This window comes from Neltuma alba, unplaced genomic scaffold (genome assembly GCF_004799145.2).
Source record: "Neltuma alba isolate B1F8T4 unplaced genomic scaffold, ASM479914v2 tig00011640_pilon, whole genome shotgun sequence".
NCBI lineage: Eukaryota > Viridiplantae > Streptophyta > Magnoliopsida > Fabales > Fabaceae > Neltuma > Neltuma alba.
This window is the reverse complement of record NW_021636288.1, coordinates 143,011-155,987: the sequence shown is the minus strand read 5'-3', so window position 1 is coordinate 155,987 and position 12,977 is coordinate 143,011. Positions and strand designations below refer to the sequence as shown.

At 37.3% G+C, this 12,977-nt stretch overlaps 1 protein-coding gene across 1 annotated transcript; it reads right to left on the bottom strand.

Annotated features, from left to right (window-relative positions):
- Positions 1 to 2,493: 2,493 nt before the first annotated feature.
- LOC114716013 (transcription factor LHW) lies at positions 2,494 to 8,990 on the bottom strand. The gene is made up of 10 exons (XM_028900941.1): positions 8,296 to 8,990; positions 7,380 to 7,601; positions 7,189 to 7,270; positions 6,841 to 6,882; positions 6,696 to 6,755; positions 4,633 to 6,396; positions 4,436 to 4,537; positions 3,938 to 4,078; positions 3,713 to 3,838; positions 2,494 to 3,154 (listed from the first exon to the last, which is right to left on the bottom strand). Exons 1-10 carry the CDS (start codon positions 8,388 to 8,390, stop codon positions 2,996 to 2,998), a joined length of 2,793 nt encoding a protein of 930 aa, XP_028756774.1. The 5' UTR covers positions 8,391 to 8,990; the 3' UTR covers positions 2,494 to 2,995.
- Between the last annotated feature and the right edge of the window lie 3,987 nt (positions 8,991 to 12,977).

The window sequence follows — 12,977 nt, the reverse complement described above, 5'->3', positions numbered from 1 at the left end:
GAGTCTCACCATTTTCATGATCAGGAGACAACTAGGTTGGCTCCCATCCCATTACTCCTGGTTAGTCTCTTACCTTTCTTACCTTTGACTTTCCTTGAACATATCCCCAATTTGGAGTTTTCCTCATGAAACTCCCACTCAAATAAAGCATTTGAAAAATAAAAAAAACTTTATTTATTGAAGCATGAATGTTTACAAAAAATTGGATAATTCCAAAAATGAAGTCTCAAGAGTAAACATTAAATGAAAAGAAATATAAATGTGAACAAAAACTCATTCGTTCATGATATATTTTATCATTGGTTCTCTCAAACTCTCTTTAACACCTTTCCAGCATCTACAGAGACATTGTTTAAAAAATGCTTCACTAAATATGTGTCCCCTCCTTGCCAGTTCCTCTCTGTACTGGATTGCAATATTTGAGAAAAAGAGTGCGTCTTGCTCATTGACAATTTGTTTAGCATAATAATTCAATTTTGAAAATAGGCACTTTTGATGCTTGTATTCATCAGCATGCTTTTCTGCTATCTTTTCTATTAAATTTATGTCCTTGGGTCTGCAGACTTCTTCCTCTTGTTGGTCAGGAACACATTTCCTTTTACCACTGCTCCCCTCAGGTACATTAGAGTTTACTTGTGATTGAGGCGCTTTTCTTTTATTTGTACTTTCGGCAGCATAATTATTTGAAGATTTCGGAGCATCAGAAAGTGGAGAATAAGTTGGATATTTTCCAAAAGAGGAGTTAGAATTTGAGTTTGAGTTGGCCATTTCCTAAACCCAAAAAGAACAAGTTAAGAAAAATATAAAAATAAATATTCAAAACATTTATTTGCTATTTTTCATACCCAAAAAGTCATAAAAAATCAGCACATAATATATTATTCATAGCTCATGATTTTAGAAATATTTCAGGTCAAACAGGGCTCAAAAATAGTCCCTCACGCGCCCTCACGCGCCCCAACAAGCAAATTTTTTTTTTTTTTTATTTAAAGAGCTAGGATCGCCCACTCTCGGGACCGGCGCGTGTCATACACGCGCCGCCTTTCCGGCCTCTCGCCGTCACGTGACCTGTCCTATTTGATTCCTCACGTCTCAAGGAGTCTATATATGTGCTTTTTATGACCAAAGGGTCCCTAGGTGGACCCCACGCGCCCACATGGCGCGTCCAAAAAAATTTCAGAAAAAACCTTTTTTTTTTATTTCAAAAAAAAAATTTTTTTTTTAATAATTTTTAAAAAAAAAAGGTCGGTCGGGTCGGTCTACCGACCCGACTTCCAGGGAGATCCGGGTCCACGGACCCGAAACGCAGCGTTTCACTTAAAGTGAAACGCTGCGTCCTGGCCAGCCCAAAACGACGCCGTTTTGGGCTGGTCAGGTCGTCCCTGACCTCCAGCCGGGTCGCCCCAGATCCGGCTGGAGCTCCGGCGGGTCCGTCGCGACCCGCCATTTTCGAACCGCCGTATCTTCCTCCTCCGAGCTCCGTTTTATGCATTTTAGGTGTCTATGGACTCGTATTTTCGTGCTCTACAACTCTATGGGTTTATTTTCTTTAAAAAACATCAATTTTAAAGACCCAAAAACAAGGTTCGAACGGCCGACGTTGGAAGCTCCAGAAAATAGACTTCGATCACGTTTTTAAATCTTACGGAGTAACAAGTAATGTTTTCGAACTTCACTTATATAAACGGAGTGTGTATTTGAGTTTAAAACACAAGCATATTCAGTTCGAATGGCATACGGCATATTCACGGTGCAGCGGAAAAAAAAAAGAGCATGTATATATATGCACACATATATTGAGAGCCTCAAGAACATCTCGGCTCTGATGCCAATGTTAGAAAATTGGAGAATGGATCGAAAACATACCGGGTCGGATCTCGGGTCGGGTCGGTCGGATCTCCTTAGCTCACGCTTAAGCTAGACTATAAAAGTCTGAGCTTTTAAGTGCACAGCAGAGCACCACTTTTGCAAGAAAGAAAATTAAGAGAGAGAGAGATAGTAGGAAAGCTCTACTACTGGAGTGATTTGAACTGATGGGGGGAAGCCTCTATTTATAGCTTTTGTCAGGGATATTTTGGATAGCATAAAAATATCCACTGAGCCCATCAGATAAAATCTGAGATAAGATATAATATATCCTTATCTCATAATATCATGATATTTTGAATTCAAATCCAGAATCAATCTTAATTAATTCTAAATATATATACTTAATATATATTTAATCTATACAATATAAATTAATTAATTTAATATAAATTAATTAGATTTATATCGTAACCGATTGGATATGATTCAGGATGTTTGACCAAGTCAAACATATCATGATATCGCTTGGATATTTGACTGATATATTCTCTTTATACCGGGTCAAATAATCCGGCCCATCAAGGGCGGATCCAAGCCCAAAAATCTAACAGTAACGGATCAAACTTCGAGGTCGCTCGAATACTCAAGTACAAAAACTATCGAAAGTTGTCGACCAGTGGTTGGTGACACGAACAGAGGCATAAGTTTGGTATTTTATAGGATACAAGCCACAACTGGTTTTGATATTTATAACATGCGTTTTATCGAACACATCAAAATACAACACCCCAAGAAATCCAGCAGCCAAAAGTGCCTAGTGCTCCTACTGAACATAAGATTCCCTACCACATCCTACAATATCTATACACGTGAATAACACCACCCACTAAAAATTGGTTACAATCATACAAGTCGTCTCAAGAGTCACATTAATAGTACAGCATTGGTGGAGACAGCCAACACAGGACCAAGTTATCACAGCGGAAACCAGAGTAAGCAACCATGGAAATACCACTTATCTCGAGGTTTTCTACAGTAACTAAACATATTCACCTCCAAAATGAGGTGAGATGGCAGTTAGACAAGGTTAAGACCGCCCGAAGCCTTCAGACTGGATTGGATGTTAGTCACGGCAAGCACAGTTGCTCTCAACACATCCAGACCAAGAAAACAGAGTGCAGGTGGTTCATTGCAAATTACTAGGTCCATCAGCCGCTGATATCTGGGTGGCTTGAGGGAAGGAGTGATATATAGGGTTGGATGAAGGTGCACTGCCCTTCCCTGTTTGCTCCAACAGGTGAACCAGAGACATAAATATCTCCATCCTTGTTACGTCCCGATTTGCCTGCAAAACTTACAGTTAGCTAAGTAGCCCAATGAATCAAAAAATACATAACATCAAACGCTGAAAAAAGAGATTACACAGACAAAGCCTCAGTTGGTTGTTCATCTGCGATCTTTATTTCATCATCAACGTGCATAAATTAGCAATGGGATGACAGACCTCAGTACTGACACTTTAGGGGAATTTTGTATACTTAACACGTTCGCATCAGCATTTGAGACAACACATTCAAAATCTCCATTTTTATATGACAACAATCAAGTATTATTCCAATATGTGCATGGGCTACCAAAGAATGAGGATATTTCTTCTATTTTTCATGAAATCCACCATTCTTTCAGGGTTGGCTTTTTCAACATTAGCGTTCAGGGTTGGCTTTTTCAACATTAGCGTAAAGTTATGAAAGTACTGGCATGCCGATTGCCAAACGCCTAGGAAGTAGGAATAACCACGACGTTTCCCCTCAGCATTTGCGTGCACTATGGATAATTCATTATCCAAAAATTCATCATCCAGTTCTGACCATAAGAAAATGCAAGTCCATTTCTAGGGCATTACCTCTACAGCAAAGCATGCCCAGATCTTGTCATTTCGGGTTTCCATCACCCCCTTCAAGATGGTCAACCCCAATCCTCTGATTAGGTCGGCTATTTCCAGAAAGAAACCTCGTTCTTCACAGAGCATCTGTATATATTAATCAACCATACAGATTACAGAGGTGATCCAGAAATACAATAGAGCCAGAAGAATTTTATAATAGATTATTATGGCACCAAACACTACCTCCACTAACATCTGCCGAGGGGGATTCAGATCCTCAACTATGATGGGGCAAACCATTGATTGTGAGCCAATCTCATATGCCCATGTAGCCCCGCCCTCAAAATTGTCCTTTAAGAGCAGTCCACCTTCCTTAGTCATGATCTGCATATTTTAGGAAGAAAGAACATCAATATCTTCATTTTCTCTATCCATAATTTGTGATAGCAAATAACATCAGCTCTTTATTCTTATTAACAGTGCTTCAGAGCATCAAGGAAACAAAGTTTTTATAGTATTAATAAGGGTTCTGAATGATATTTTATGTGAACCACTGTTTCACTGCATATTTTTATAATATATATATTGATGACAAGGGGACTACTCATACAAATCTGTTAATTATTTTAGATGTTTAATATATCAACACAAAGCCCATCAAGTGAAACCTCTTACGTGTCATGACTAGATAAGTTGCCTAACATACAAAGAAAAGAGATGCAAAGTGTCCACACCCCATACCTTAGATTCCCCTGTTTGTTTTAGCTTGTCAGCATGCTTTGTCACACTTTGCAAGAAAAGCATGTGCTTGATTGTACGTTCCAGAAGTGCATCTATGCTACACTGTGACATCATATTAAGAGATTTAAGAATAAGATCAGTATTATGAATATGATGTTTGGAGAAGAAAAAACTAGACAGAAAAGACAAGAGATTACTTTTGCTCCATTTGGCACAATTTCCCGTAGCTCTTTCACACGATCTTGAATCATTTGGCGATCTTTAGGTCGAGGTCTGGGGTTCTCCCCAGGCTTAAGCCTTTTACGATTTGATTTACAAACTTCATCAGGCCGCTTAGAGCATCCAGTTGAGACACTATTTTCACACATCGCATTTGTAGCATTCTCAACCCATGAGCTAAGTTGAGATCCACAGACGGAGGCAGTTTGAGAACACTTTCGAGCATCATCCCTACTACATCCAGACCTAAGAGAACTAGTTTCTGCAGCACCTGCTTTACTCGCATCTTTGGGAAGACCAGAAAATCCACCGTGAGGATGATCAGAAGTAACCTTCCTATGAGCAGGAGAGGGAACAGAAGCGTTACTAGTCCTAGTCAATGTTGTCCAGCAAGACATATCATCAGAATCCTGTTTCCCAAAAGACTTTGCCCTTGAGACCACGGCATCCAGGAGATGGTCATTGTCCCTCTCAGAGAAGACACCACTGTCTGAGATGGCTTCATTAATTGAATAAACACCAGCATTCATATCCTGCATGCTCAAACGCGGTGCCTTGTTTTGCAGAATTTCAGCACCAGTATTTGGTTCTTTGGCAAGCAACTTATTCCGGTCTTCATTCAGTAGTTTGTTTTTAAGATCTACACCTAAAACATCAAATAGGTCATCACTTGATGGAGGTAGAAGACAGGCAGGGATTTGATCACTCATAGACACCTGCCGCTCCACAAGATGAAGAGATGGGGCCTTAATGGCCTGCAGCAGATCATCATCCATTCTTTGGCCTGTTGTAGCCAATTTATGATGAGCATGTTTTAAATCTAAAGAAATATTGTTCTGATCAGAACCTTCTAGAGGCATTGGGCTAGTACCAGATTGAATGGTCAAATTAGGTGGAGAGTAGCCCCCTCGTTTTGTTAAACCATCATTTCGAAGCTCAGGCCCAGCTTTCCTGCTTTCACAAAAATCAACAGTGCCAGCTTTAGAAGGATTAGAAACAGAGCTGGCAATGAGATTTGGCCTCAAGAGTTTGCTCCTTCCACCATGAATCGATGAAGAACTAACAGTCGCCTGACTGTGATCAAGTACATAGCCTCCACTATTTTTCAGTTGAGACAATGTATTTGAAACAGTAATATTTGGATCGAAATAACCATGACTCCCACTGCCAGACAACTTTTCTTGTTCCATAAATTTCATGCTGCAGTCACCCAGACCTGATTGGCTCAAGTCAGTTAATTTATTGGATGCAGATCTAGCACTCAATGAGGGGGAATGTTGCTGCAGACATGAATCAAGATTCAAGGGCATCACCTCTGCCTTCATAACTAAATTCTCAGGCTGGACGTCAAAACATGGGTTCATCATAGGTATTGCTGAAGGTTCACAAAGATTATCACGATAATTGGATAATATCTGATTAATGTCAGGGGTTTGATCTGTCAATACAGAACCCTGATGGCTATTTACCTCCCCTTTACGAGGATGTGCTGGTTGACCAATAGGCCTTGAATTACTAGACAAACTGATTTCTTGGTTGAAGCCATAAGTTACTGAGGGTGCGGAATTGAAGGTAATTACTGGGGGATCAACAGACACAGGCACCCCAACCCTAACAGGATTACCAGATCTTTCCATAGAAGCTATTGCTGAAAAGTCTTCAGATGGAAGAGCACAAGGGACACGCCCCAATTGGATGGCAAAGCTCTTTACTTCATTCACTAATCCCATGTTCTCCATTATCTGTAGTGGAAAATATGGTCATATTAGTTGAGAACCTTGAAGTAACAGGGTAACAACTGACTTATTTGGATTCATGTTATCAGAACTCTCAAAGCTGGAGAATAGCTAACATAAACTCGTAAAGCTCATATGATAACAAAAAACTTTGCAAGATTAATGACAAAATTTGAAACAATGAACATTCAAATACCTAATCGAAACAAGTCATTCTTGACCCACAAACTCTACGACCAACATAAAATGCTTGAAGACTGGCATCACATGCATAAACGGTTAAACATCTTGAGAATAGGACTTACAAGCGAGAAAGAACCAAGTTGAACAACCCCATACGGAAGCACAGGAATAACTGCTACTGTCTGCAAATCACCATGATATGGGATTATAAGACACAGCAAAATAGAGTTTACAGCAAATTGCAGAGCATAAAGAAAGTCACAAAACCTGCATTCCAGCTGAAAACTGGAGATGGACCTCATTGTACACCTGAAAAGAACACATCAACGTATTAAACCATCAAAATGAAGTTAATGAGTTCACACATTCCAAGTCCTCCGAGCTTCCCAGTAAATTCTTCTCATGCAAGGGCCTTATGTCACTTAGTTTTTATAAGAGATTCATAAACATTCATGTGTCAACGAAGCTATAACTTAATTTTTCTCATGAATGTCCATTACACATCAGAGAGCAACGACAATGATTAAATTATACAGTGAAAAGCGTTTATTCACTCTCCGCAGGAATAAAACGTTGTTATTTAGCAACGGTGGAAGCAGATGATTAGTTTCATACCTCAAGCAGAGATGCATCTCTTCCAAAATTGTTCAAATGAATCCACTGATGGTTTCCTGTAAATGCTGCCCGCCCAATAATCCTGAATAACAATCAAAATAAAAACTTGAAATGCTGGGGACAGACAAGAAAATCACACCAACTATAGGAACCTCACAAATGATGAGGGGGCGAACACAGATGAAACCTACCCTTCACCCATGACATTGACCGAATTATTCACCATCATTTTGTTAATCAAAGTGCAGACTCTGTCCTCTTCTTGCGTTCCTAACTGAGAAGAATGAGAATCACAAGAACGCCAGAAGCCTTCCCCACTCACAAAAGGCAAATCAGAAATCTCTGTTCCAGCGATGCGCCTAGGTAATTGACATGGCAAGGGTTCATAGTAGAAATCTTCCCAAATTAACAGCCTGCCAAGCAAAAACATATTGGGTTAACTCAATAATAGATATTACAAAGAAAATTATAGAAGTCGAAGGTATAATAATCCGTCAACCTCTATCGCGGCTCTATTGTGAGTACGTACGTTAAATGCAAAAATATGACTCTTGATAAGCAACGATAATATACTCTGGCAAATTCCTCAAGGTTAAGGAGAACAAGAGCAGAAAACAGTGTTTCATGCACAATTTTTCTCAATAAAACTTAAAAATATAACCCTTGATGCATCGTATATCATCTTGACAAAGATAGACCAGCAGATTAATATCTTGTTAGCTGAAAAGAAAAGGGTGAGACTTTCATTAATGGAATAAGAGAATAAGACCGAATAGAATCAAAAGAAGAGGACAAATTCTGAATCAACAGATTCCTTCATACTTCACAGAAAAACAATCAAATAGTGGGTCTGTCAAACCCAATGCAAATATATATATTACTAAGATTCTTGAAGACAAAACAGAAGCTATCAAAGCATAAAATTCCAAAATAGGAACGAGAGCACAGCAGACTACAAATGAGATACAAGGAATTTTTCTCCACAACCGAACTGAGATGCATGTAAAATTCTTAAGACACAAGGAACAAATTAGTACGCAAGCAGATAAAAAGAGCGCGTTGAAAACTTTTTTTTGGAAACTTTCAACGATAACTCATCCCACTTACTGGGGATTATGGCGGCCGATCTTCCAGAAGACAGCATAAGACCATTGATTCCGACTGCAGAGAGTTTTGAGAACTTCTTTCAACAAAAAGCCCATCGTTTCAACGACAGGATTCAAAACGACGAAAAAGCTTCCGAACAAATGGTATGACAACAGAAAAAGGGGAGGTCAAAGCCGGCACCGATGCATTTCCCGAGGAGTCTGAGGCTGGGAGTTCTAACTGCCACGGCACGATCCTCTGCCCGCTTGTTTAGTCCTCAAGCCCCCACACCTCTTTCTCTCAGGATCCAAGTTCCCGGAGATCAGTATCCGGCAGGCCATCCTCCAGCAGAGGAAGTTGCCGACAGACAGAGAGAGAGATAAAAGGAAAGTAAAGAAAAAGAAGGAAGGAAAGTAAAAGCGAGAGAGGGAGAGAGCAAAAAATGAAAGGTGGGGTTTGAGAGCGAGGTACACTACACTATGCCACGAGCTTCAAGCTTGTAGAGAGCTATCATTTTGTCGAAGAAGTGAAGCTGGGAGGATGGAAAAACAGGCGGAAGTAAGAAGGACAGTGTGACGTAGGAAATCTGAAGCAGGGAGATGGATGTTGGAGAGGCAGGAGGAGTCTCAATTTGGAGCTGCCTCTGCCGAGCTATAATATTCTCTCTTCTTCTCTTCCTCAGTCTGCTCTTTGTGAAAAATAAATAAACAAGGGAGGAAGTGCGCCTCAGGAGAGAGAGGCAGTGGTGACCGGTGGCAGAGCTTGCTTTTGTCGGCTTGTGAAACAGTGTCCAGAGTTCGGAACGGTGCTCTGCTGGTCTTCACCTATTGCGGCTTCCCCTCCTGCTGACGTCATCCTTGTTGTTCCCCCCACTCATTTCCTTTTTTACCCTCAAGCCCCATAATCCGATAACATTATTTTCACGATGCTCTCACAATTAACTCCGTCACCTTTTTATTAAGGCAACGCCATCGCAATTTATGCTTTATTAAATATGAGATTTATAAATAAAAACTTGCACTGTTTATTAATCATCATCAATAATACAACATATATGGGTTTACAAGGCAACTTTTTTAAAGTGGGCAGTCATATTGCGCAAGCCTTAAAATTTCCAAGTCAAATTGCGACAGCACGAACAATATTATTATATGTTTTACACGTGGAGGTGAATTTTCAATCACAGTAGAAGATATTGAAATCAGCTAATATGTTTTCTGATCAGAGTGGATAATAATTTCAATTTAGTTTGCATTTTTACCGTGAATTTGTATTGTGTTTACTTTGGAATTATTCTGTATGCCATATATAAATTATTACTTTCGGTTTTAAATATAAAAATTAATTTAAGATATAAATTACACAACAAACTTACTTCTGTATTTAATACTCCTCCGGTCCTTAATATATGACATAATTGTTGAGTTAGTTTTGGTTCTAAATATAATACTTATTTTTCATATTTATCAATTTTCTCTAAATTATCCCTATAGATACTTTCTTAATCATAATCAAATAGAAGAGGAAGAGGGGATATTGAGAAAGATGATTATGCTATTTTAGAAAAAACATATCACATTTCTTATAATTAATTAACTTACCTAACTTTCTTAATCTAATCAAATTAGCTAAATGGGTCTTATATTAAGGACCGGAGGAGTACTATAATTTACATGGTTTGTGGTGTAAATTATGCAACAAACTTACTCTTATACTCCCTCCGGTTCAAAATATAAACTAAACTTTGTTAGAGAGGCTTGATTTTTTTATAAGATAACATTCATTTGTGTCTGAGCATTTAATGAATTTTTTCTAGTTTTATTCCTATTCATTCTTTTTCTTCTTTAATTTATTTATTGTATCTTTTATTTATTCTCTTCATTAATAAGGACATGTTTGAAAAAAATACAGTATATATATTTATTATTTTAAACTAATTTTAATTAGTTTTTTTATAAACATAAATAGATGAAATTTAGTTTATATTTTTAACCCGAAAAATATTCAGTATTTACGTACTCCGCCTCACATCATGCTTCCTCGGGCATTTACTAACTAAGAATGAAATTCATCTGACACCGTTAATTAATGAACCTAGTAGTTACGTGCTTTAATTAGATTCTTAGAATGACGGGCAGAGTATGATTTGCATGGTCTTAGGAGCTATGCATCGCTTGCCACCCGTAGTCATATGTTACTTGAATGATTTTTTTCTTGACGCGTCCATACCAATAATAATAACTTCAATGTTAATTCCATTTAAAATATAAGTTAAATTTTGTTGAAGAGGTTTTTTCCAAGAGGATAACATTTATTTTTATTTAGATATTTAATAATTTGTTTCTAATTTTATCCTCATATATTCTCTTTCATATTTGATTTATTTATTATATGTTTTACTTATTCTTTTTATTAATAAAGACATATTTTTAAAAAAAATACACGTCTTACATATTTATTGTTTTAAATTGATTTTAACTAGTTTTTGATAAATATAAATAGATAAAGTTTATTTATATTTTGAGCAAGAAGGAGCAACTTCTCACTTCTCATTATTCCAGGCATGCATTTCTCATTCAAAAAAAAAAACTAATGCATTTTAGGGGTGTTTAGGTTGATTTTTTATAGGTTAATAAATACGTGAGGATGCATGAAAGTATTTTTTAAGTGTTTTTTAGGGTTTTTAAACACGCTTGGTTTATATAATAAATTTAAAACTTGCTTAGAGCTACTCAATTTAACTACTTATAAGATTTTCACACAAGTTAACTGACACAAAACTTTTATTATATATAATCACATTATTATATTTTATAAGTCATGATTGTGATGGTGCTTTTAATTTTGAAACTTTCAGTCGCAATTCCAAACAATCTCTTATCGCTTCATCGATTTAAAATGTAATTGTTAATTTTGAATACGCACCCACAGACAGCTGGCATTTTCGTAGTTAATTAAGAGGGGTTTTGGACATGAAACCAGCATACGGTATAATTGCTATTCATCATGGGAATATTTGCCTCGCTTATCTAAAAACGTGCTGTCCCAAATGGTGGCTTTGTTATATTCCCAATTACCCATAAACTTGTCTTCAATTTCTCTTGTTCGTTGATAATGCTATGCTCTTCTGCTCATAGGAGCAGTATTATATGTTACTCCCTCCGTTCCTTATTATAAGAGACATTTGATGCTTATGGTATGTTCCTATATATAAGAGACACTTACAAGTTGTCTCTACTTTTTTGTATTGATTTACTATTTTATCCATATTTATTATCTCCAACTCACACTCTCTTTCCCTCCCACTTCTCTTTCTTTTAATAATTTAATTGTTCTCTCTCATGCTCTCTCTCCTTATTAATGAGGGCATTTTTGAAAAAAAAATTATACTTTTTACACATTAATTGTTCTTAACTAATTTTAACTGTTTTTTTTATCAACGTACTTCGGTTATTTGTCTCTTATAATAAAGAACGGAGGGAGTAATTAATTAATTAATTGCCAGCTTTGTTTTCAAGAATGTGCAACGACCCTCCCATAGTAGGTATAAATCCCCCCAGCATAGGATGACCTATATAGCCCCAGCATTTGAAGAAGCCAGACTGACCAATTTTACATTTTTTTTATAGGAAAATGGGTCACTTTTTGTCATCTTACTTCGCTTTCTTTCTCGGTTTTTTATGCCTTTATAGAATAGAACAAAAATCTTATTCTTTTCTTGTTCAGAGGACCAAAAAAAAAAAGTCCGAGATTCACACAGTGAAAAATTAAAGACGCCCGTAGGTTATATATTTATTTCCCTATACTAGCTGATGATAATGATGGTGATATATAGGAATAGACGAATAGCAAAAAATAATCGGATAGGGGCTTACTGTGTTAAATTCTTGGGGTGGCCCGCAGGGCAAATTTTGAATAAAGGAAGGGTAGGACTCGGGTTGGCTGACACGCCAGTCGTTGTCCCCGTCTTTTTCATTAAATTATATTTTAAGCTCAGAGAATTGTTTTGCTAATCAACCCCATTGATCCACTTTCCTGGGTGACTGCGGACCACTTGTCATTAATTAACAAGATTATCACAGTCATTTTTTTATGCCGACCAGGATTACCACTGTTAACTTTGTTATCATGGATAAAATTAAATATGACAGCCTACGCTGGGCTATGGCCAATTCAAAACAGGCTGGTCATTATGGTTTCAGAATGCCCCTTAAACATAGTAATTAATTAGCAAGAGGCTCAGAGGTCTGTCCTTTGACCCCTTTTTTGATGTAGTATTGTATTTCCTTTATTGATAATATAAGTTTTTGATTTCCCCGATTTGGTTTGGTTCAAGATACCTATAAGCTCAGTTTGATACTATTTTGAGTATTATTTAATATTTATGTTTGTGTAAGTAATTAATTCATCATAACTAACATGGTATTAGTTTTTGTTAATAATGCATGTAAAAATTTAATTTTACAGAGTCTTAATATTTAATATCATAACTATTTCTGAATGAACTAATATTACGCTGAGGGTAGACAGGAGGAGTATATCTACTATTTCACTCATTCACCCGTTCGGCGTAGGGTTAGTAAGCTTTTATTATGGGGAGTCGCCTTTGGAAATCAAAGATTCCCCCTATTCAAAGCTTCTTCTGGCTTCTGCACCCCCCAAAAAAAAAAAAAATCTTCCCCTAAGTTCCAAACAAGCTTTAT